The 26430-nt window shown below is 50.7% G+C and overlaps 1 protein-coding gene across 1 annotated transcript; it reads right to left on the bottom strand.

Moving 5' to 3' along the window:
* Positions 1–4702: 4702 nt before the first annotated feature.
* LOC119525162 (WAP four-disulfide core domain protein 1-like) lies at positions 4703–24779 on the bottom strand. The gene is made up of 8 exons (XM_037823759.1): positions 24774–24779; positions 17367–17544; positions 12867–12950; positions 11953–12096; positions 11492–11561; positions 9050–9135; positions 7540–7611; positions 4703–5020 (listed from the first exon to the last, which is right to left on the bottom strand). The coding sequence occupies exons 1-8, from the start codon at positions 24777–24779 to the stop codon at positions 4953–4955; spliced, it is 708 nt and encodes a 235-aa protein (XP_037679687.1). The 3' UTR covers positions 4703–4952.
* Positions 24780–26430: the final 1651 nt, after the last annotated feature.

Here is a 26430-nt window from a genome sequence, read left to right on the forward strand (position 1 = left end):
TCTCTGAGCCTCGGTTTCCCTCACCTGGCAATGGGCTGTTAACAGTGTCTGCCTCACAGGGCTGGGGTGGTTTAGATGAATCGTGAGTCTCTGTCAAGGGCTGACAGAGGTGCCTGGGGCCCAGTAAGTGCTCAGAAGGTGCTGATGGCTGTGCCCAGGGCACCCGAGGAGCAGAAGGAGTGATGGGGTGCCAGGAACGGGGGTGGGGGGGCCCTGGGGTGTTGACTGCCTGGCCACGTGACCCGGGGCAAGTCACAGATGTTCTGGGGCCTTTGTGGAATGAGGGATGGGGCAGGTGGTCTCCAGCGAGGACACCGATGCTCCTGTCCGTCCACCCCACGTGCATGTTTCCCGGCCCCCACCCCATTGCCTTGCTCCCGAGGGAGCTGGCACGCTCCTGCTTGGCCTCCTCTCGGCCTCAGCCTATGGGTCCATAGGTGCCTTCCCCAGGGTTTCGGACGGGGCTGAGGAGGGTCCCTTCTGGTTCTGCTCCGGGGTGGGTGCTGCAGGAAGGGAAGGCTGGAGCTGTGGGGCCCATGTTTCACATCTCAAGGAGAAAGCCACTGTGCATAGAAGAAAGAGGCAAAAATGACAGTGAGTGACCCCGGGAGACTCAGGTCCCTGGTCCATACATCCCTGAGGCCCAGGGGAGCCCATGCTGGTCCAAAGGTGGGACCAATCAGTTCTCCCTGGCGTTGACAACAACGATGACAACAATATTGATAGCAGCACGAGCCTTTGTGCAGCACATACCACGGCTGGGCCTAGTTCTGAGATCTATTAAGAATACGTGTCCTTCCCACAATAGCCCTGTAGTCTCGTCACCCCCCCCCCCCTTTACAAGTGGGGAAACTGAGACACGGTGCCATAACCCGTGCAAGGCCACACAGGTAGTGAGTGCCAGGAGTCAAACCCCATCAGCCCGGCACCTGAGCCCAGGCCACCAACCACCCCTCCCCACTGCCCTTCCTTGCAGCCCCTGCAGCCTGAGCTGGGATTCTGTTATCATTACAGCGATTCAGAGACACATCCCAGTTTCAGAGACCAAAAAGGTGAAAAGAACACATGTATCTTATTCTTACTTAGATAAGAAAAGGTGGTCAGTGCATGAACGCATGAGTGAGTGAATGAAAAGGTGACGAGTGAGTAAGAAAGTTAATTACACTGAAGCTAAGGGGGAAATGCGCCAGTGGAACTTAGTGATGGATGAAATGATACAAATTAGGGCCTCATTATTTGGAGCTTTAACCAGTGTTCTCACCCAGGGACAGATTGTGTCCTCCAGGGGACATTTGGCAATGCCTAGAGACATTTTTGGTTGACAAAACTTGGCGGGGGAGTGCTACTGGCATCTAGTGGGTAGAAGCCAGGAATGATGCTAAACTTCCTACAATGCACCGGGGAGCCCCCACACAAAGAATTATCTGGTCTTAGAATGTCAATAGTGCTGAGTTTCTCAACCCTGGCTTAAAACACACAGGGTCAGCGCTCCCTCTTAAAATGTAAATGCTCCCAGGACTGTTCAGATATTAAGCATGATCAACTCCCACATCACCACCTCCAGGAAGCCTCCCCGATTCTCCTTTCCTCCCACTGGGCTCCCTCAGCACCACCTATCCCTGCTCCAGCCGCAGGCCTGCCCTCCACTCCATGGTTCTGGTTACTTATTTGAGTCCCCCGTGGACGGTGGGCTCCTCGAGGGCAGAGAGCTCATCTTATTTTTCTGATTTTTCTCTGCTTCTCCACCACCTAGCATAAATGACCCACTTCCCACAGGGGCATTTGCATCCTAGTCGACAATTCATTTCCATTCATGATCCTGCTTGAGCTCTCCATAAGCCTGTGAGGGTGGAGCTCTCCCTGACATTTAGGGGTGTGGAAACCAAGGCTCGGGCTTAGTAACCTGCCAGCTGGTGAATGCAAAGAACAATCCCATTGTCCTTTGGGTGTCAGCAGGTTGGGGCTCAAAGCCCAGCTCAGCCACTTGCTTGCTGTGTGATCCCAGGCAGCTACTCAACCACTATGTGGCTGGGTTTCCACATCCGGAAAACGGGGGTGCCCATGTCTTTTTCAGGTTTTGTGAGGATTAGGAGTCTGTACATGTTTTGTGCCAGGCTGATAATATTAAGTAACCATGATCCTGCCTGTTTCTTCAGCATTATCCTTATATCATCTCCTACAGTCCCGCCAGTCCCTCCAAAAGGCAGCTATTCCCATCACACCCATTTCACAGAGGAAGAAAACTGAGGCTCAGAGAGGGTGAGTGCCTTGCCCAGGATAGGATCCCTGTTTGCCCTGTCTCAACTCTGTCCACACCCCGCTACCTCTGTTGGCAGCCCACCCTGCAGTGGGGATGAACTGAGCCCACCCCCTTGTCCCGCAGCCCCCCCGCCTGAGTGTGCACCAACGCCTCCTTCTGCTTCCTCTGGGCCAGAGTGTGCAGAAGAGCCGTGATTGGTTTGAATCCTGGCCCTGGCACTTCTTGGCTGCGTGACTTTGGGTAAGTCCTTTAAGCAACCTGAGTTGTTTTTCTTGTCTGAGAGATCCGTGGGAAATGCCTGGCGCAGCTGAGTGTCTGCTGGTCATAATTTTTTGCTTCTGCCGGGTGTGGCCAGCCAGAGAGCAGACTGTCCCTTAGGCCCGGGGTCCTCAGCCCGCCACGCCCTGGCTGCTGGGCAGGAGCACCAGGCAACCTTCACCAACCCTTGGCCCAGGCCCTCCCAGACCCTCGTGGATGGGGAGCCAGGTGTGGCCCCAGCTCACGCCGCGGAAATCACAGGTGTCCACTCCATGACCCTGGGCTTGGCAGATATGAAACTCGCTCCCTGCAATGGAAATTCTCCATCTCCTGTTGCACTTGATCTTCTCCAGTAAAGTCATCTTTCTTTTCCATTGAAGCAAAAGTCAAAACCTCACCGAGGCAGTGTTTAAAATGCTCACTTTATGCAAATCATTTTACCTTTTTGCACAAATCATTTTTCCTTTCTCACATTCCACATGCACACACACACCCCTATATGTAAAAAAATCAAAAAGTAAAAAAAATTATTGAGCAATATGAATGAACTATGCCCAGAAATGGCAAAAAAAAAATGGTCCCTCAGTCATCCACCTCTTCTTCAAACTGGACTTTCAGTGTTTTTCAAGAGAATATCCATTTTATAGAGAGAAAGAGTGTGTTTGTGGGTGGGTAGGAGGTGAATGTGCTGGCTTTTAAAACCTGGGTGTTTGTCTCACCAGGAAGCCGTTTTGGAATTAGAAAGATTGAATCCTGTCAAATGACTGATCAATACCCAATTACCAGTGGGCTGCACTGAAAAGGCAAGTTTATTGGTTGAATTTAATCATTGTCCCCCAACAAGCCTGCGAGTGTGTGTGTGAGTGTGAGTGTGTGTGGACTGTTGAAATTAGGGGGGTGTATCAGATGCCCTCGAGTCCCTTTGTGTGCTTCCCCTCTGGGCAGTGTGGGGCCGATCCACAGTATGGCTCGAGGCTGCTTGCATCATTTGTGGGGCCCAGCGCCAAATGAAAGGTGGGGACCATCGTTTAACATTTGCTGAGAATTTCAAGATGGCAACCACATGGCACTAAACCAACTTGGGGTGCCCTGAGGGGCACAGGCTGCTTGCAGGCTTTGGAGCCAGCCTCTGGGCCCTAGGGGTTTGTGGTGGCAAAGGGGCCCTTGGGGGGCCGTGACCCCTCACCCTGGTCTGACCGCCTCTCCTCCCACCCCCTTCCCCACCCCTCTGCCAGTTTTGCCAAAGAACTTCCTAAGAAATCACTTTTAACAAATTCTCATCTCAAGGTCTGCGTCAGGAGGGTCCAAACTAAAACCCCATGTCCACATAGAAACTCACAGATGAAGTTCAGGGCAGCCTTATCCACAGGAGCAAAAAGGTGGCAACGACCCAAGTGTCCATCAGTGGCCAAATGGACAAACAAAATGTGGTCTATCTGTACGATGGAATATTATTTGGCCATAAAAAGGAATAACATCCTGATTCATGCTCCAATATAAAGGAACCTTGAAAACATCATGCTAAGCCAAAGAAGCTAGTCACAAAAGACCACAGACTGCATAATTCCATCCATGTCAAAGTCCAGAAGGCGGAAATCCACACACAGAAAGTAGATCTGCAGTTGCCAGGAGCTGGGGGAGGGGTGGGGAATGGGGAGTGAGGCTAACAGGCATCAGTTTTCTTTCTTTTTAGGAAAACAAATATTTTTACTTCTGAAGAATTTTTTTGTCCATGCATTTTCTTTTTAGAACAGTTGTTGGCTTAGGGGTATCTTTTTGAATTGGTGAAAATGTTTTGAGATTAACTGGTGATGGTTGCACAGCTCTGTGAATATACTGACCACCACTGAGCTGTATACTTTAAATGGCTGAATTTTATGGTTTGAACTTTATCTTAATCAAGTTGTTTAAAAAACAAACTAAAAGAGGGAGGCACATGGCCATGCATTCCTGATTCCAGGCAGCAAAGCGGACAGCACCTCACCCCATAGCCCCACCCACTCCCCACGCCCAGAATAAAAGTTGACAACATCCCCCAAACCACCAGACACTGGGCATTGCGTTTTGTTGATGTTTTGTTTGTTCCAAAGCCTCCTCCCGCCTCTTCTAACATTCAGATGCCAGTAGATGTGATTCAAGATCATCAGGTGGTTAAACTGAATCATTCATGAGTCGGTCAAGTCATTTCCATGTTACGATGAATGGGTTTATTTTGAGAACATGTGGGATGGGTACAAGGGTCCCTGAATATATGTGAATAACCAAGACCCCGAACTCTTAGGAGGGGCTCCACTGGGGCACCCAGAGGCGGCAGCTCCCCTCCAGGGCGAAGGTCTTGGGGGGTCTCTCCTAAGTCATTCCTGGATAAGAAGGCAGAGACCAGTGGGGTTCAGACTACCCAGGCTCCCACTCAGACAAGCTGGGCCTCTGGGGATCAAACTGTGGTGACCCAAGGGTTCCCAAGGCTCGGTAGGAAGCTGGAGGAATGTTCTCGCAAATTGGCTGAAAATGAAGCAAAGAAGAGATTAGCAGGAGCTGTCGCTTGGACAGAACAAGCGGTCACAGCCTGTTTAATCACCTTCCCCCTGCCCGGCCAGAAACACCGGAAAGATGCAAGTTTCCATGAGGATTAAATTCTAAGAATCGCTTTCTGGGCCTGACCTGTGAATCACGTGCAGTCACCTGGCCCCTTTGAAATGGTCTGGAAAAGCTTGCACAGTTCAACGGCCCAGACTTCCAGATCCGAGTCACAGTGGGGACCTCCGTGCATGCCAGCCTGCTGCAGAAACCCATGCTCTCATCAGCCTGGTTAAGTCACCCACTGCTCTTTCCAAGGAATGATTTAAGGAAAAAAGTGGTGTTTTTTTTTCCCTCTGCCTTTGCTCAGCTCTGATGCCGCTTGGCTTTTCCAGCAGGATTTGTTTAATGAACACAGGAAACGGTCTGTTTTTCTGCATAAATAGGAAGCAGCGTGTTGCCTGTCTTGGCCTGGATGCCATCTGCGGTTGTTGAGTGCCGGGATGGTGAATGCGATCAAGCAGCCTCTCTGTGTGCCACTGGGAGCGTGCGTGTGTGCTGTGGCTCCAGAAGGGACCCACACGGGGTCATCCTCATTCATCCCCCAAACCTCTGGCAGCCTTTGATCTGCTGGCAGAGGCCTCCCCAGGCGAGGCTGCAGCCCTCGCGGAAGGCACGCTGGGCCACCTCCTGCCCCTGCTGATGGGGCCAGACCTGACCCTGGACTTTTTCAGGTTCGTGAGTCAATAAATCCCTCTTTTGCTTTAAGCCAGTTTGACTCGGGCTTCCTTTCACGTGCAACCCAAAGAGGCACAAATAAGAGTTCTCAGTTCCAGTCAAGAAATGCTCGGGCCTGATGTTCTTAGCTTCGGGCTGCCATGTCTGCACCATGCTTTGCTTGCCTTGGTGGTGGGACTGTGCCCTGCATGGAGCCAGGACTGGTCTTGCAGACGTAGCTCTCCTGGACCAGGCAGCAGCCGGCTCCTGAAACGCTGTCTGAGGGCACAGAGGGAAACAGCCCCTCTGAGCTGATTCTTAGCAATCAAGAAAAAAGCCTATATTGGGGCTGTGTGAGCTCCCATTTACCGAGAGCTCACCACTGGGCACACCGGTATGTCTTTTGCACATCCTCTTGCTGAGTTTCTGCTGCAGCCTTCATCGTCACTCCCATGTTACAGAAGAGGGAACTGGGGTTCGGACAGCTCAGCTCATTTGCTTATGGTCTTGTGGGGTGGGGGGGGGTGAGAACTTAAGCCCAGGCCAGCCTGGCTCCAAAGCCCCACTCTCAAAAAACATCCTCGTGTGGCTCTCAAAGTCCTGTTCTGACCTGCTGACTCTGATTTGAGCTCACAGTACCCAGACACAACCCACCCCCTCCCAGGGAGTGCTCCAGTCACCAGCGGGCAATAGACAGGCTGGCATCCATCCCCGCCAGAACCAGAGTCCCCTGGAGGACTCAGACCTGAATATTCTGGAATCTGAAATCTGATGTTTGCCTTCCAAGGGCATTCTGGGTTTCCTAGGCTTCTCTCTGCCAGTGCAGGGGGGCAGGTACTGGGATTTCACAGCTGATACCCTCTGCTGGCTGTGAGCCCACATCCTTTACATCTGCCTGCACCATCTCTGAGGGTGTCCTAACAGCAGAGTCTGCGCTTTATTTACAGTCACTGCTGCTCCAGCCGGCTGCCCCTTTCTCTGTCCTTTTCCCAGCCTAGTGGTCTCCCTCTGGCTCCTCAAAGCCAGGTGCTTTCCTGCCTCAGGACTTTTGCTCCCAGCTCCCTCTGCCTTAGCAACCTTTCCCCAGGTCTTCCCCCAGCAGCATCTTCCCACGTCCAGGTCTTGGCTGTGTGGTCACCTCCTCAGAGAAGGCCTCCTTGATTGACCCTCTAATGCAGCTCCCACGCCCGTCTAGGAACTGTGCACCACATTGCCTGCTCATTTCCTTTACAACACTCACTACAGCCCCTCGCTTTTTTGTTTAGTTTTTGGTTGACTTGTTTGTTGTCTGTCTCTTCCTCTGAGGGTGTAACTCCCCTGAGAGTAGGAACCTCGTCTGCTGTGCCTGCTGAGGTACCCCCCAGACCACGCCTGGCATAGACTGGATATCTGTCAGCTCATGTTGCACAGCTGAGCACCTGGTCCTGTCCCTTCCTGGAGTTGGCAGTCAGTAGTATCCTCTGACAGAAGGGAGGGAGAGACAGACAGACAAGGCTTCATGGGGCATGGCGGCCACTGTCTACCTAGTCACAGAGGCATCGAGGCAAAGGAGTAGAAAGGAAAGTTATAACCCAGCCTTATCTTTGGATTTAGGTCCAGAGGGTGTCTGCTTCTGACTACACACAAAGTTCCCTGACTCTTCACTTTCAAACTGAGGGAACTTTGAAACACTACCAGGAGGTAAGGCCCCACCGTCACCCTCCCATGGTCAACTTCATTTTGACAGGTGTCCGTACCACCTGGCTGCCCCAACCCACCACTTCCATTGACTCACTTGCCCCTCCTACCTGTGGGTTGTTGCTTTATGGAAAGTTCCCGTCGTCCCTTTCCATGCTCTGCCACGTTTTTTGTGTCACCATCTGCAAAAAGAACAAAGCTCTGTCGGGGTGGCTGTGCCTGCCCAGGGACTGCCAAATCAAGCCCAAATCCCTTGGCCTCGTCTGTTCCCTGGCCCGACAGCCCCCTTTCTCCCAAATGAGTTCACGCCGTTCACACCTGCAGCCTCCCCCTCTGCACGCCATGGCCCCACGGCCTGGGTGATCTTGCCCTGCCCACACTTCTGGCCTCTTCTCCTGCCAGTGTCTGCCTAGCTCACTATGCACTCCAGCTGCAGCAACCACGGCCAAGTCCTTCCACCCTCAGGGTTTCACGCCTGCGTTCCTCTGCCAGTTTTCTCTCCTATTCTTCAGGCTGAGCTGGAATGCCCGTCCCCAGGAAGCCTTCCGGAACAACCAACAACCCTCCCCTGGTAGCTCGTATGTGACCGCAGCAGCCCTTATCACTGTGAGCATAAGGAAACCACTCTGGCTTTTTCCATGTTTGCAATTCCTGCTTGGGAGACGCTGCATGAGGGCAGGGATGGGGTCTGTGATGTTCAAACTGTTACTTCAGCCCCAGCACAGAACAAGAAGCAAGCCTGATAAACAGGTGCCGAAAATTAATGACAAAGGTATGTTGCATGGATGGAAGAATGGAAGGAAGGAAGGAAGGAAGGGAGAGAGGGAAGGAGGGAGAAGACTGAATGACTGGACTGATGGATGGATGGATGGATGGGAGACTGGATGGATGGATGATTGGATAGAGCGATGGATGGATCAATGTATGATTGAATAGATGGATGGTGATAAACTACTGGATGGGTGGATGAGTGGGTGGGTGGGTGGATGGTTGGCTGGCTGGATGGACAGACAGATGGATGAATGGTGTCAGCCATATTTCCCAATTCCCTGATAGCGAGCAGGAGGGACTTAGCATGTCGAGCCCCTGGTTAAGCATGAGACCACGTCTGCGATGAGACCACGTTTGCTATGAGCCCCTCTCTGGCTCACACCTTCCCATCCACCATCATACAACAGGGTTTTCATGTTGTGTCTCCATCGTGGTCCCCACCTTGTCCCCATCTCTCAGCCCTGAGCTGCTGCCTCAGTTCCTGTCTCGGTCACCTGACCAGAGGTCCAGCCAGCTCCCGGGTCTGGACCCTGGCCTCAGTCCCACTGGGACCCACCCAGCCCACAGTCTGAAGTGGCATCTGCCCATGTCAGACACCACTAAAGGAAGACTCAGGCTGTGGGAGAGATTTTCACAACAGGAGCAGCTCGGGCAGCTCACCACCCCACCCCAGAGTGCCGCGTGAGGGAATAAGAGCAACTGGGGAGAAGAGGGGTGTTCCTTTTCACAGAAGCTTCAAACTGTAACTCTCACAACAGCAAACAGGCTTTTAATTTTCCTCTTCTCCCAGAAATGTTCATTCCCCTTTCCAGCACCTGCTGCAAAGACAGTGGAGATTTCTCCTCTTACCTGGATATTCCTTGGGAAATTCATGGCGTAGGAACTGCCCATCCGGAAAACACACAGAAGGTTCTCTTAGTATTCCATGCAGCTCCCTTTCAGGGGTTCAGAAGGTGAAAACCATTTTCATAAAATATTAACAGGGTATTTGTGCCTTTCACTGTCATTCTCTCACGGGAATCCAGTGGGGTTTCCCGGGGGTTGCCTGGGGTGAAATCACAGCTGAATGGATGCAGCAGCAAAATGAGAATCCAGCTATCTTCTTTGAACCCATTTATTAAAGAGAATTGCCAAAATGCAAAACAATGTCACTCTTCTCATTACTTTTTTTGGTTGTGGAAAATATTTATTTTTAATAAAAATTTTATTTGTTTAATACATAATGGGTTTATCATTGTTATTTTTAAGTGAATTATAACATAAATATTTTAAATGTCTCAGACTTAATTCCTACCACAGTGACTATCCATGGCTATAACTAAGCCATATAAAGGAAAGCTCTTGAGGTCCTCAACAATTTTTAAGCATGTAAAGGATCCTGAGATCAAAAAATTTGAGAACCGCTATCCCAACAGATGAGCAGAAAGCATAATTTCAACATAGTGAAATGTCATGAGAAAATCTGCTGGAATGGGGAGTGAATGGTACTTTTTGGAGCCCATTCAAAAGAAACTAATAGGATTACTGCAAATGACAAATAATTTGTGAGCATAAATCTCTGCTCTACTGCTTCACTGATCCTCTCTGAAAATGGGCATAAAATGATTATCTCTTAAATTTATCGTGAATACTAAAAGAAGCAATTTCATTCAATGCAAATATTTAAAGAATGACACAGCAAATATTAAGTGGAACCACGTGAAATTACCATTTTTGTATGTAAAAAGTGGTCAAATGCCAGCAATTTGTCAAATGTGTTAAATTGCTACATAGGAATTTCACTATGGAATTCTCACCGTAGTCTGGCTTTAACTCCCTTTCTGCAGCCTCCCGACCCCCAAGTAGAGCAGTAAAATATTTGTGGAAAAGAGGGAAAATGCTGGCCAGAATCTGCAATGCCTCTCCCTCGACAATCCCTCCAGCATTTAATTCTCTTCATTCTCAATGCATGAGCTTCATCTTCTCTGCTATAACATTAATAAATTGTCTTTAGGCAATAGCTGGACGCTCTGTTTTCCTTTGGGCGTGCGGCCACACTTAAAATCACAAAGGTGACATTTATTGCACAAGGTGACGAAGCCCAACGGGGCCAGCCCACAACCCGGGTGACCCAGCCAGCAGCTGGGCAATGACTCTTCCCCAAAGGCAAATGGGTGCGGTTATTCCAGGCCAGACTGTTCTCTCTGGAACATTCCTGGGCCCCCTCCCTCCCCCTGGGTTTGAATTTGCCCCACGGTGCCACAGGAGGGAGCCAGAGGTGCACTGGAAACTGGGCACCCTCACCGCCCTCTCCCACCGAGCGGCATCTGTCTACCCAGCCTGTCACTCTCACAAAACCAACCCCCTCCTGCCCAGCTGCAGAGCCCTGCTTTAGTTTTCTCGGGCACCAATGCAGGGGAAAGTCGCTTTGTCGCTGTGAGGACTGGGGTACAGTCCCCAGAGCTTGGCTCTGCAGGCTCAGCTTCTGGGGGACTCCAACCCACTCAGAAAAATGGCCTGCCTCTGCCTGACCCTGCTCTCCAGAAACGAAGTTGCCTTGCAGGCCCTTTGTCTGCTTTCCGCCTGTGGAAGGCGGGTCCCCTCTGAGGCCGGGGCCCAGGCTGGCAGCCCTTGGAAGTGGAATTGTCATTGGCACCTCCAGAAGCAGACTCAGGGGGCACTCGCATCCGGTTATGGGCATGAGATTTGCACTTTGTATCAAACGGTTCAGGAACACAGATGTGGGCATTTATATGGAGAGAGAATTCCAGCTCTGCTCCTTATTAGCCATGTGCATCTTCTGGGCAAGTCCCTGAACTCAAGTCCTCCCTCGGGGAGCACTGCGGTGGCCTCAGGGAGCATAGAGCTCCATGCTGGGGCGTGGTTTCTGGGGCAGAAAACACTGTTTCTCCTTGTGAGCCTGTTCTTGCCCTTGGTTTTGCAGCTTTCTGAGCCAGATAACAATAAAGCTAATATAGAGACCACAGCATCTCGCTCCCCAGGGGAAGCATGTATCTCAAAGCACATAGTCATTTGCCTAAAGCTGGAAAACCACACATGGAGGGGTTTACAGCCAGCCCTCCACCACCTCCCAGCAAGTATGCCCTGAATCAGTGTTAAACTCTCTGCTAGGACGAATCCCTGGAGCCAGGCACCCCTGGGTGGTCTCATGGTTCCACGGAGCCCGCCTTTGGCCCGGCTAACTGAGAGCTCCCTACCATCCCAGGTTCCAGCTTGCCCCTGTTTCCTGCCCCCTTACACCGTGCACAAGGCTCCCGCAGGCTTCCCACACCATCAGGAGTCACTGCTCACCCCGTGCTGGGAAAACCAGGCAGACAAAAGCGGCTTAATCCACACATTGATCTACGGCTCGTCCTCGTTCACAAGACAAATCCCAATTTAGTCAAACCCACAGTCCTGGCAGAAGCGCCGGGAAGTTAGGGCTTCTGGGACAAGTCAAATTCCACACTGTTCAATATCGACACGTAGCTAGAGGTCAAAACCCGGTGTGGGCTGAGCACCCATCATCGACCGGCTCTGAGTGACCGGTCAATTAATCCTCCCAACAGCCTGGAGCAGCCCATTATACAGGTGAGGAAACTGAGGCCCGGAGATGTGGAGTGACTGCCCCCAAGGCCACCCAGGTTGGAAGGGCAGAGCTGGGACTGCAGAGCCAGGGCCTGGGGTCCCATGCGGGCCTGACAGGGGCGGGGCAGAGGGCCTGGGACAGGAGGCTGGGGAGGGGGCCAGGCACGAGGAGTCCCCACACTCACCTGCCTGCGGCTCCCTGACACACTGGCTGCAGTTGGGGATGCCCTTGTCCTTGTCCTCCGGGACCAGGATGAGGCACTCGAAGCCCGAGGGACAGAGCAGCAGCTCCTCCCCCTCCTCGTCCACGGTGGTGCTACACGACTCTGCTGTGGGGGGACACACACCGCGGGGCTCAAGGGGCCCCCAGCAGGCGACAGCAAATGCCCCCGGCCCAGAGGGGCCACCTCTCAGCTGCACCCAAGATTCCAGGCCAGCAGTATGTGTGTGTGCATGCACTCATACCCATGCACACTCACACACACACAAAGTCACATGACCCTGACCATGCCTTTGTGTGCAGTGACACCCCTACACACCATATCCACACTCACACACCTACGCTCTTGAACACTTATGCACACACATGTTCACACCACACACAAATCCTGACACACACATTATGTCACACACCTATGTGTGTACATCAAGGTTTAACTATTCAGACCCGAAGCCACACACAGATGCACACCCCAATGACCAGAGCCACACACACACAAATGTGTGTGGTCACAAGCAGATGCAAGTGTACACACCCATACCCTGCAATTCTCTAGGGCCCCGGCCTGTCTTTCCTCTCAGAAGCTGTTCTCCACCCATCCGGGAAGGAGACTTCACCATTACGGAGAAGGGAGCACCTTACTGCATTTGGGAATCCCAAAAAACAGCCCCAAGCCCCCTCCCTCCCGACCATCCCCTGGGAAGTCAATCCCTCTGTACGGGGGATTCTGAAAACCTGGCTGACCCCTCCCCTGTCTCGTGTTGGGGTGAAGGAAGATCAAAGAGGGCTGAGGGGTTGGGCCAAGGGGACCCCTCATAGGGGACAGACACCCCAGGGCAGCAGCCTGAGGAAGGGGGGACCCCGGTGCTCGGCAAGTACCTTGTGACACCTCCTCGGGGCCGTCCAGGAGCCAGCTGCTGCTGCCAAGTCGTCGGGGTTTCGGCTGCACCAGCCAGTCTAGAACTAACAGTCCGTGGGTAAACCCAGGCCCTCAGTCGGCACGCAGCTGAGGAGAGCCCCCAATCCGGGAGCTCAGAGAGCCTACGATTCCCGAGGAGGCATGGAGGCTCCATTGCCCCCCGGCTTCCAGCACCCCCTCTTTCCTGCAGCCACAGAGTTGTCGAGCTTTGCCTGAGCCTGACCCACCAACCAGGGCCCTTCCTGTAGCCGGGTGTGGCCACGTGACCCAGATCCAGCAGGCAGGTCACTAGCAGACGCAGCAAGGCAACTTCTGGCCTTGCCCTTGGACGGATGGCCCTTTACTCCCCTCCCTCTCGCCAGCCTCCCTCTTACAGGCTGGGAGTCACCTCGACTTTGTGGTCAAGGTCATCTGTCAGGTCGCAGAGCAGCAGGGTGGAAGGTACCCGGGTCCCTGGCTATTAACCGAGAGAGAAGTAAACATCTAACAGCTTTGGCACCGACATTAATGGTTCTTTTGTTACAGCTGCTTGCCTGTTCTCTAACCAGTACATTTTCAACAGGAAGAGTTACCAAAGCCAACAGATTGGCAGCCCTTCAAAACACCAAAGCCAGGGGTAAAAACACAAATGTCTCCAAAGGACAGGTAGTGAAAATGAGGAAAGCAGGCCAGGCAGGGACCGGGGCAAACTGGTGAGTGTTTCCATCTAAACCGATCAGCTGCGGCTCAGCTTTGGCTAGTTGTCACCCGCGTTCCCAGAAGCTCTGATTCTTTTAAACTATCGAACTAGATTTTTACAAATATAAATCTCCTGATTTTAAATATTGGCATCTAGCTTTGAGACTTTTTAAAGCACTTTGGAGATCAAATAAGACAGGTCTGGGACCACATTTGTGACCTCTGCTTTAGTTTGACTATGAAATATGACAAAAATAAGGAGGTTGAGGTACTATGTAGTGCTTTTTTAAGTACACGATGGGTACTGGTAAAGTGCTGGCTAGCTTTTGCTCTAAAAAGATGATTACCAAAGTGGTTGCTCTTAGCCTAGAAGTTGAAACAACGGAGGAACCAGCAGTTTCCAACTTCCAAAATAGAGGATGACATGATGAGATCCTGCTGCTACATTCCAATCTTCCAACTATCCCTTGTCCCACTGGCTTGGTTTGCATGTTAGAGAATATTTTCAACACTAGTCTTTGCCAAACAGGAAATGTGTTAGCATTTCCTGCTTGTATTCTCTTTGGCATTGATCAAAGGCTCTGAGTGGCAGGGGTGGCCTGTGCCCTCACTTGAGGCCAGACCCTGGGGAAATGAAACCTTCAGCTCCCTCTTTCCTCGCTCCACATCCAAGCACATTCGGTCTTTCTAATTCTAGACCATGCCACATCTGTCCATGCCTCTCCATGTCCACTGCAGACCACCTCCACGTCACCCCTGGATTGCTGCAACAGCTTACAAATGGCTCCCCACATTACACACCTACCTGCTATAGTCCACTATCCACACAGGAGTTAAAGCATAAACAAACAAATAAATAAGTAAATAAATAAAATCCAATCATGACACACCCCTGCTCAAAAACTTTCCAGTGCACTTGGAATAAACTCTGAATTCTTCCTCATGCCCACCAGGCCCCACGTGCTGTGGCCTCCGCTGACCTCACTCCTCACTCACTGTTCTGGGCCTCCCCGGGTTCTTTAAAGGCACCGATCCCTTTCCCACCCCAGGACCTCTGCATTTGCTGTTCTCTCTGCCTGACACATTTTTCCCCAGGTTTGCATGCCTGGCTCCTTCTTATACTCCTGACCTTGCTTAAATGCTTCCTGTAAGAGGCTGTCCCTGACCCCCCGGGCTGGGTAGGCTCCCTCTACCTGCCCCCAGGTGCCATTGCTCTCCATCACTGTCCTGTTTGTCTCCTTTGGACATTCTTCGGGATTTGCAACAGTATCTTTGCTTGCTTCCTTATCGGCTGACTTGCTTTCTTCATCTTTGCGTCCTGAGAGATTAGGGAAATGCCTCACGCACCAGAGAGGCTCAACTGAATGTTTGTGGAATGAATCTATTCATTCATTTAAATGACTTGAGGTGGTAGGATTTCAGCAAAAGCAAATATGAAAGGTAGGGGGGAGGAGACCGTTAGGGAGACTGTTAGCAGCCCACGTGGCACCTGTTACAAGGAAATGGGCACATTTTACTCTATTTTCCCAGACACTTGGTCAAGGCCTCCCACTGCTCTACTTTCAGACCCCTGGAGGCCTGGAGGCCCCAGGATCCCACTCTTTCCATTCCCTCACTAGAATGTCCTGGAATCGCCTTCCAAATAAACTTACTGCACCCAACTCCTTGTCTTGAGGGCTCCTTTGGAGGAACCAAGATTGCAAAGAAGGGTGTAAGCTGCTTAGAATGGGGTCTGGCATCGATTCCTGTTGGACCTGAAGTTCTCAACCAAGTTGATCTTGCCCCCGCCCCCTCCACCTGCAGGACATAACTGCCTAGAGACAGCCTGGGTTTCCACAACTGGGGAGGGGGCTGCTACAGCCATCCAGTGGTTAGAGGCCAGGGGTGCTGCTAAGCATCCTGCAATGCACAGGACAGCCCCCGCCACAAAGAATTATCTGTTCCAAAATTTCATTAGTGCCCAGGTTCAGAAACCCTGTGTTGGATGAGATAATTGTTACTATTAACTAACTGTTTGACAGCTCTTCCTGTTGGCCATTGAAAACCAGTCATTCACTCCGTATTTACTGAGAACGTCTTACAGGCCCAGCGACTGTTTTCGGTGCTGGGGCTACAGCAGTGAAGGAAACAGACAAAACTGCGAGTCTCCATGAGGCTGACCTTCAAGAAGGGAGAACAGAAAATGGACAAGTACAACACAGTATTTCTGGTCATGCTAGAGAGAAAAATTAAGCAGGCAAGGAGGGCAAGGAACGGCTGGTAGAGGGACTACAATTTAGACAGGGAAGTTTTCCCTGAGGAAGTGGCTTCTGAACAAAGACCCAAAGGAGGTGAGGAAGAGAGCTGGCCCACACCTGCACCGATGGCCTAAGGCCTGAACAACTGGACTGAAAGTCCACCTACGTCTGCTGTGTGACCCTGGGCAAGTGACTTAGCCTCTCTGAAAGCCAGTGTCTTCCGCTGTAAGATAAGGTGGATAACAGCTCCTTCACCCCCAGGGTTGGGTGAACATTAAATGAGACGTATGGGGAGACTCCTGGGAATGCCAGGTACAGTTGTATGGTGTGTCCACTGCACAAAAGCTACTGGCCTAGGTGGCAAGTGAGGCTGGAATCTAACCCAAGCTCTGTCTCCAATCCTTCCCTGTTGCAGTCCAGAAGGAGCAGCACCTCTTTGGGATTTGTCCGCCTAGAGGGGCTTGCCTTTATGTGCTGCTTCCACCAGGAAGGGCACCACTTTGTCTTGCTGAGGAAGCCGTTTAGGAGCTAGTCTTGCCCTGAGCACCAGGACTGGCCCAGCACTCAGACGCGTCCTAGACTGTAATCCCGAGTATAATTCAGGGTGCTGAGTCCCTTGAGATGGCTGTGACCTCATCCCAAAGAAAACAAAGTGTGCTAATTTTCACCGTCCTCCCGCCCTCCTCCCTGGGCCTCGGGAGACGGGGCTGGGCCACCTTCTTGGAGGCATCTGTGATAATTAAGGCCCGTGGGAAGCTCCAGGCTCTCACCAGAAGGCACAGCCCAAGCAGCTGCTGTTTTCTAAAGGCTCAGCCCCAGCCAGACTGAGTGGAAGACGCCGTACCCCACTCCACCCCCTCTACCCACTTAGGGGGGCAGCTTCTCCCCTCACAGTCCTGCTCTTCACAAGGATCTGAAGCCCTTCCCACCAGAGATTCAACAAACCTCTTCTCCCACGGAGATGGGCATTCATAGTCACCAGTGTCTTATGGATTGTCTGCTCCAAGGGGGACTGAACAATTTGAAACGTCAGAGCCCCCCGTGACTGTGTATTTCAGCCCCGTGTGCAGACGGGGAGACTTAAGGATGAAACCAGCTGGCGAGTGGATTTGAACAAGGGCTCTGCCTGTCCCTCCCTCTGGGGGATACACCCTATCTGGACTGCAGAGCTCCCCAGGCCTCTGCCTCAAATGCCTCAGGGCTGCGGATTGGGGAGAAAAGCCCTGGCCTTCTGGGGGCATCCAAGAGTTGTGCCCTTGGTTGTGGGGGAATGCAGCTGGCACGTTTAAGGAAAGTCTCAATCTGGCCCAAATCGGGTGCTCAGTAGCTCCAGGCGAGACCCTTGTTGAATGAGCTCCTACTGTTCCCATTTCACAGATGAAGCCATAGAGGCCCAAAGAGGTGCAGTAACCTGCCCAGGTAGCACAGCTGTAAACCCAGACTCAGTTTCCCCAAAGTTTGCCCTCCTCCACCTCGGGGCAGGACAATTCACCTGCAGGTGCTTCCCCCCATCTCCTTCGGGCTTTGGGGGTGGGGGGCGCCTACCTGGCGGGGGCTGCACGGCTTCCATGCAGGTGTAGGTGCAGCCGTTGTAGCAGCAGACCTCCAGCCGCGAGCACACAGCGTCCCCCCGGCAGCTCAGGGCTTGGCAGGCTCCAGGCGGCAGCATCCGTGGGGGCGGCAGGCAGGGGTCGTGGAGAGGCTCCAGGGAGCTGTCCTTGGCCTGCGGTGGGGGGGGGGGGCGTCAGGGGCCGCGCCGAGAGCGCGGCAGCCCGCAGGTGGGTTCGCGGGGGCCTCTCTGACCCTCGGTGTCCTCGCACAAGAAACGGAGGGGAGCAGAACCCGCCTCAGAGTTTGCTGAGGATTACAGGCCGCTGTTTCTGTAAACACCCCCAGACCCAGACGACTCAAAAACAGCCAAAAGATACCTGAAGCTTGGTATGTTTGCCGGAAACAAGTCTGTTCTGCATCTCTGCTCTGTGGGACATGTACACACGCGCACACACACCCATATACATAGACGGCCACATCGATTTTTATATATGTAGATACACATGCCTTTCTACATATATTTCTATACATCAACATTTCTATATGCTCCTATAGATACACACATATTTCTCATAATCCGTATGTTTGTATAGAGCTATGAGAATTTACAAATTACACACGTAATGAATAAATTCATGCAGCAACTTCGGTTAATGTCACCAACATAATATTGAGGGGTTAAAAACCAGATCAATGCACTCCCTTTATCCAGTGGATGGATAGATGAGTAGAAAAATGGGGACAAAAACTAAATGAAAATAGGGTGGCATGGGGGGGGGGTGGAATGATTTGGGTGTTCTTTTTTATTTTTATTTTTTATTCTTATTCTGATTCTTTCTGGTATAAGAAAAATGTTCAAAAATAGATTGGGGTGATGAATGCATAAATATGATGGTACTACAAACAGTTGATTGCACACCATGGATGATTGTATGGTATGTGAATATATCGCAATGAAACTGAATTTAAAAAAAAAAAAACAGATCCAAAGAGAACACACGGCGTTCTTCCATTTGCATAAAGTTCAAAGACAGGCAAAGCTGGTCGCTGGTGGGAGCAGCCAGGAGAGAGATCTCCTCAATGCACGGTGACCCGGGCGGGGCGTGGGGAGCTTCTGGGAGCCGCTGTGGAGTTCTGGCCGCTCATTCTGGCTGCATTCTGCGTCTTGGTCTGGGTGTTGGTTTCACCGCGTGTACCCTCTGGATTTGGAAGTGGAGTGTGTGGAGGGCAGTTTTACACACACACACGAGTTAGACATGGGATAGATTAATTGGGAAAAACCACCCAGGCTTGCCCCACCTCTCGATCTTTGCCAAAACCATTCCTTTCACCTAAAATACTTTCCCTATTCAGCCCCCACCCCACCCCCATGTATACATATTTCAAAACTCTGCCCCTTGTCCACCCAAGTAAATAACGGACGTCTGCAGACTGGAATAGTGTGCAGCCTTTAAAACCTGCCCTTTAACGTATTAACAAAAAATGAGCCAAGTTCTCCCATGCTGTATAGGAAAGATTACCAGGAGATGGTGGTGCCTCAAGGAAATCAAGGGGCAGAGCCAGTTATACGCTATGCACCTAGCTATGTTTGTGAAATGAATATGCACACACATATAATATATTTGTTTAGGCCTAGAACATTTAGGAAGGATACCAAGGAAGCCAGGAAAGATCAAGGATTGCCTTTGGAGAGAAGAAACTAGGTTTTGGAGCAGAGGGAGGTTTCTCTTCTTTGTATACTATTTGCTCTGGTTCAATATTTTTTATCACGTTCATGTGTTACTTTTTCAATTTAAATTAAACAAGTAGATAAATTTTTTTAAAGAGTAGAAATACTTATGTAGAATTTTTAATGACATGGAAAAATACTTAGAATTGTGAGGGAAAAAAGCAAGACGTGAAATGGCACGTGCAGTCTGATCCCAGCTAGGTTTTTTAAAACAGGAAAAACAAAAGTTGAAGGATATGGCTCCAAAGAGTACCAGTGATTAGCACTTGGTGGTGGGATTATGGGTACCTTTTTTCTGATTCTTTACGCTTTTTTGGTATTTTCCATTTTTTTCTACCATGAAAATGAATGGTTGGTTAGGAAAAAAAAGAAAGAGAGAGAGGGAGGAGGGGGAGGAAGATGGAAGGAGGGAGGGAATGGAAATTAAAGTCATCTCCCACAGCCTTGTGGGGGTGTGTCACCGTCACTTCAAGATGGCGTAGCTGAGGCACAAAGAAGGGACGTGTCCTGACACTCTGAGTATCAAGCTGCTGGGTTTTGGCAAGGCTGGCAAGACAATCCAATGGGGAAAGAATAGTCTTCACAACAGATGGTGCTGGGACCACTGGATATCCACATGCAAAAGGATGGAGTTGGACCCTTACCCCACATCATATAGTAAAGTTAACTAAAAATGCATCAACAACCTAAATGTAATAGCAAAAACTTTGAAGAAAAGTTAGGGATAAATCATTGTGACCTTAGATTAGGCAATGGTTTCTTAGAAATGACACCAAAAACAGAATGGGACAAAAGAAAAAATAATAGACCTCCTGGACTTCATCCAAATGAAAAACTTTTGTGCTGCAAAGGATATGATCAAGAGTGTGAAAAGACAACCTACGGAATGGGGGCATATACTTGCAAATCATATACCTGATAAGGGACTTATATCCAGAAAATATAAAGAAGTCTTACAACTCAAAATAAGATAACCTAATTGAAAATGGGCAAAGAATTTGTATAGACATTTCTACAAAGATATACATTTCACCAGTAAGCACATGAAAAGATGCTCAACATCATTAGCCATCAGGGAAATGCAAACCAGAACTATAGTGAGATCCCACTTCACACCCATTAGGATGAGGGCCCACGCCCCCTACGGCCCCCCGGCTCCCACAGCCCCAACCCTCCCGCTCTTTGTCAACCTGGATGGAAGATTCCTCCTGCCTGAACTGCGAGCAAGCCCTCAAGGCACGTGCTGAGTCTTCCCCATCCTTGTGTGCTCGGCGCAGAAGGCTGCATTATGGGCTCCCAAGGATATCGAGTCCCTGGAGCTGCATGGCATTTAAGTAAATGTGCCCACGTGATTATGTCAAGGATCTCAACAGCTGGACGGTCCAGTGGCCTCGGATGCAATCACCTGTAATCTCCCGAGAGGGAGGCAGAGGGAGCTCAGGCACATGAGAGGAGGCAGCCGTGTGCAGAGGGATGTGGCCGCATGCCAAGGACCACCAGGAGCAGCCAGAATAAAATCCTCCCCCCAACTTCATCTCCTCTCACCCCCCCAAGCCATCACTAAGCTCCATCACACTGCCCTTCCTCTCCCTCAAACCCCACAAAGCGGCTGGGAACACCACCCCCTAGCCATCTCCCTATGGGGGGGCTCCTCCTTGCCACTCCGTTCTCAGCCCAAACCTCACCTCCTCCATGAGGCTTTCCCTGATGGCACCACCCAGCGGGGCCTCACCCAGCCACCCAGCACCTCGCCCTGCTTTCCCCTCTTTGAGCCTCAGCTGGTCCAGCAGAGCCCAGGGCTATCTGGCCTGGACTCTGCCACTGCCGGCCCTGGGTTCAAATCCCAGCTCTGGTTCACATCCCAGCTCCGCCACTCTTCTGCTATGACCTCAGGAAGGCCACTCGACCCATGTCCCAGGGTCCCGGGCATCACTTCTGCATCTGTAAAATGGGGATGGTGACAGCATCTTCCTCCCGGGGCCCTCTGAGGCTGGAATGTGTTGACCCCTGACGGTGTCACCATCGCCCACAGGTGCTGTTCCTGGGCCTGGAAGGCTCCTCCCCATCCCCTCCTATGGCCAAATCACCCTTCAGTCCCTCCAAGTTACCCTCCCTGGGCTGGCTCCCCGGGCCTGGTTGGGGGTGCTGCTTCTACATCGCAGCACACTGTTTGTCTCCCATGCCCACACAATGCCACGTTCACAGCCTGGCACAGCAAATGTAAGTGACAGCAGACCATGGGGTGCTGCCTGTTGGGGTGTCAGGGCTCCAAGGCCAGGCCCTGGCTAAGGGCATCTGTGCGTTTTTGCAGAATCACAAAATCAGAGGTTTCCAAATTGCCCCCCAGGGAGCCTCAGGGGCTAAAACTGAGCTCAAAGAGCGGAAAGAAAGCAGGAATGGCCAAGGGGGTCCGGGGACAAGGGCACCTGGGCTCCCACCTCTGCTTCACCCACAGAATTCATCTTTTATCTGTTACATGTATCAGGTGTTTAATTAGTGAAGAATGAAAATGAACAGAAAGCCATCATTTGACGGATAAGGAAACGATGCTTAAGGAGATGGGGGGGGGGTGTTTCCGTAGAGCCCCACAATTAACCAAAGGCAGAGAGGAGCCGGGAGGCAGGTCTGTGGACACGGTTCAGTTGTGACCCCCCCCCACCCCAAATCCCCCTACGCCCCCACCCCACCCCACCCTGTCTCCCTAATCTCTGTACCCTCAGGAATCATCTTCCAAGATGCGAGCAGGGAGCCAAATCCCACCCCATTAGCTCGCAGTTCACTTTCTACGGAAGTCACAGAAGGGACCCCTGCTAGGACAGCACGTCCCTCTAATGCTAATCCAATCTGACAGCGCCTGGGCCTCCTGTCGAGGGTGATTAGGAACACACCCTGCATCACACCGAAGGGGATGGTTTTTCTGCCCAGCCGGTGTCTACACCAAGCCTCGTTTATGAAATCCAGCAGAAGCTGGAGATCAGAACACGAAACCATCTCCAGCTACCTTAAAAGCCTTGTGACCCAGTTCCTGCCTGGCGGGGGCCCCAAATGAGGGGCTGCGTACGGAGACCACAGAGACCACGTGCCACTGTCCTCCAAGGGAAACTCACGTCACCGCACAGACTTCGGAATTTGGAGAGAACAAAAGAGATAGTAAGCACCTTAGAAGTCAAAGTTCCCGAGTTATTTACTATGTGGGCGAAACAGCAGACAGTGGTGGGTGATAAGGAGCTGATCTCACCCAGGGGCCCAGATTAAAGGATTAAATATTTTTTAAAATATTTCGTGTCATATGAGGTGATGCTCAAGGATGGTTCTGAACAGAGGATGTTTCCTGGAGCTCTGAGACTGAACTGAACTTGACACAAAGAAACAAGTGGCTCAGCCCCCAATGGTCCCCCAGCCTCCATGGGTTAAAGGCCAAAGTCTGTGGCCTAAAGTTCAGCTCCAAGCTGCCCTCCCCCTTCTCTGACCTCCTGCCCACCATGTCCCCTTGCTTGCTCCCCTCCAGCCACCTCTGCCTTCCTGAGGTCTTGGGAACACGACCAGCACGGTCCCACCTCGGGGCCTTTGCACGGCTCTGCCCCCTGCCCCATATGCCTGCCTGGCTCCAGGCTGCAGCCCTCTGGGCTCTGCTCAAACATGCCCCGCTCTGGCCGCCTAGTCCTCTCCCCACTGCGTACATTGCTCAAATTCCCCGTCACCTCTGACAGGTTTAGGGCTGGTCTCCCTACTGCGACGTGCCCTCCTCTGGGACAGGGACATGACTTTGTTCTTGGCTGCATCCCCGTCATCTAGAACAGTGCCTGGTTCATGGTGGGTGCTTGATAAATACTCGTGTGGTCAAAAAAAAGCTGTGATGATGACAACGATGAAGATGACAACGACAATGACAGGCTTCAGCTTCGGGCTGCTTACCACTCACCAAGCACCATCCTCGGAGTTTAACCTGCTCTGGCTGATTAAATCTTCACCCAGACCCCAGGATGCTGGCTTTGCTGAGCACGAGGCCCCTGTTGGCAACAGAGGGCGCTTTGTGGTTGGTTAATGCTCTAGCATCTCCCAAGCTCTGCCAACCATCACTGCATCACTGAATCCTGACATGAGCCCTGGGGGTGGCTCTTATCCCCGGGAGAGCTGCTCAAAGTTTGCCCATGGCCGGGAACATCTTACCTCCTGCCAGGAACATCTTACCTCCTGCCGGAGCCCTCTGGACCGGTCACCTTGACTTCGGAGGCTGGCTGAGCCCCTGTCCTTCCCCCACGTCCTGCTCCCTTACCCATGTCCTCCCCTCCGCCCAGCAAATTCCTCCTCTCCTTTGGGGCAAGAATTTCCCACACTCGATGGATGGCGTGAGGCCTGTGACCTCACAGAGAGCAAACGTGGAATTTGAGCAGCAGTGAAGGGCTCCGGTTGAGGAATCAGACGAGCCTCAGTCCCACTCCTGCAGCTGTGGGGTCAACGGGGACATCACTCTTTAGCTGATCAGAATCTGCATTGTCCTTATCTGCAAAATGGGCACAATAGCAGGTGCCGCAGCTGTCTGTGGTGAGCGTCAAACGAGACGGCACCTGCGTGGGCTCGGTGTGGCCCTGGCGTGCTCATCCGGTGTCGTCACTATTTACTTTCACTGTCATTGATCTGTGGCCTCAGAGCCTCCCCCCATCTCCAGGCTCCATCTTTTTCTGTTCGACTCACGGTGGCTTCATTCTTTGTCCTCCTGGTCTCTTTCTTTCCCGCTCCTCCCTCCCTCAATTCATTCACAGAACGATGACTAACTGAATACACGACAGGGCCATAGCTGTAGTCTGATGCTGAGGAGGATGCTGATTTATGATAATTGAGCATCTATTGAGCACCAACTGCAAGTCAGCTGCTGGGCTGGGTGCTCACGGCTGAATCTCATGAATCCCCAGAAAAGCCCTCTGCGGTGCTGCTGTTAATGGTGAGGAAACCGAGCCACGCCCCTTAAGGCACCTGCTCCCGGCCACCAGCTCAGCAGCACAGGGGCAGGATTCGAACCTGGGTCTTCACCAAGTTGCTTTGCTGCTCCAGGGAGCTTCGACCTGGGAAACTGCCTCCAGACTGCTCCCATGAATTCCATCCTGCTGCCTCAGCCCGGGGTCACCTCTGTCACCCTCTTTCCACACGCTCCTGCCCCCAAAGGACAACTCACCCGACCCCCAGTCCCTTCAGCCCCGGGCAGCCCTCCTGGCTGAAAATAAAAGAATGATGCCTTAAACCCTCTGGGAAATGAGGCAGCTCACCCCAAACTGAGCAGCCTCCATGAAAACCAGAGCAGCCCTGATATCCAGCTTTTACTTTCATTCCTGATAAGGGGCTGTATGGTAACTGTACGTAAAATCTGAGGCAGAATACAAATTCATGGTACAACTCAGAGCAGCACTTTCATTTCTGCCTGCCTTACTTGGACAAAACTCATTCTCTTAAGGCCCCAACCCAGTGGCTATTTTTCATTCCTCAGGGAGATATTTTTAGAGGCCTATATAATTTGCAAAGTCATCCTACTGCTGAGACATCCTCAGGAAGGAGGTTAAGGAAATGCTCCTTAACCTGGTCTCCTCCAGGGAACTGAGCTCAGCAAGTCTAAGTCAGGATTCAACTGAAGCAAGCGAGCTGGGAGTCCCACCAAAGGGAGTTTTTCAAATAAATACCGGCATGTCCGAAAGTCTGAAAACCAGGGATTGCGGGGGGCGTTTGAAAACAAGACACGGATATACCAGATCAACATATTCTCCATATGCCATGAAGTGCAAAGAGCAAGGCACAAAACTATGGATAAAACAGCATAGATAAAACTGTGCTGGACACACACATCCACACACACACACACACACACACACCAAAATGTCAGCAGAGCTTATGTCTTGGAGGAAAAATATAGCTAATTTTAGTTATTTATAATTTTCTGTACTGCATGATTTTTTTACAGTAAACATCATTTGTATAATCAGAAAAAATTTTAAGCCTCTTCCATTTTGGGAAAAAAAAATTCTGTCTCTAAATCTGCCATAATTTACCCACGCCTCTCCCTCAGTCCCCTCCTTCATACTGCTGGTACACATCATTGCCCACGTCTTGCAGGAGCTGACCAACCTCCTGGGTCATACCCCCAGGTTTAGGATCACATTTGTCAGCTGGAAAAACAACAAGAGAAAACAAAACTCATAATTGTACAATGTTTTCGCCCTTCTGGAAGCCTGGTCAATTTCATTTCAGGCGGTTAGGAGTATTTACACAGTGACATTGGCTAAGTTTTCACTTAAGAATGAGGAGCTTCAGGACTTCATTCATTCATCGTACACATAATGGAATATTACTCAGAAGTGAGTGTAATTAACAACACTGAATTACGTGTGTGCTTGATGTTGAAAGTGAAAGTTTAGAGTTGTGTATGGCACTAGAATGAAAGTTGGAGGATAAACATGGGACTGTATATAACAGTGAAACCTTTGATGGACGATGACTGTGATTAGTAGTACAAATATAAAAATGTTCTTTCATGAACTAGAACAAATGTATGTCAAAATTACAAGGAATTAATAAGTGTGGGATATGGGAAAAATGCACCTATTGCAAACTATGGCCTATAGTTAACAATAATATTTTAATATTGTTTCATCAACAGTAACAAATGTAAAAGACCAATGCCAGGAGTCAATAATTTGGGGCGATAAGGAGCATAGGATGTTTTTTCCTCTTTTTCTAGAGTAATGAAAATGTTCTAAAATGGATTGTGGTGATGAATGCACAACTATGTGATGCTATTTTGTACCACTGATCAAACCCTTTGAACGCAGTGTATGTGAATATATCAATAAAACGGCATTAAAAATATATGTATCTCCTTAATAATTGTTATATTGATTACATGTTGAAATAGCGGTTGTGAAATATATCAGGTTACATAAAATATATTCTCATAATTTAAAAAAAAGGAGGAGCAATAGAGCATGGTTGAAAATTTTCATTCTATCACTAACTCATCTTGTGACCACAGCAATTTATTCCCCTCACATTATTCAGCTATCACTACTAAGCTTAAATGAACATGCCTGGCATCATACCTAGCACAGTGGAAGCTCAGTAAAAGATTGATACAGCTATATAATGAAATTATTTTCGGGGTGAAGGAAGACTAGATGGGTAACGGTCCTGTGATAGTGATAGAAGCAAGGAGTTTTATATGGATCAGTGTGCTATATGTACAGGAAACACCAAAGATTCATATTTTCATTTATTAAGGCAACATTCCTCAAATTTCGGCAGTTCTGAGCAATAAAATCCAGAAGGATTTGACTGGAATGGAAT

The sequence above is a fragment of the Choloepus didactylus genome (assembly GCF_015220235.1).
Source record: "Choloepus didactylus isolate mChoDid1 chromosome 24 unlocalized genomic scaffold, mChoDid1.pri SUPER_24_unloc2, whole genome shotgun sequence".
In the NCBI taxonomy this organism is placed as follows: Eukaryota; Metazoa; Chordata; class Mammalia; order Pilosa; family Megalonychidae; genus Choloepus; species Choloepus didactylus.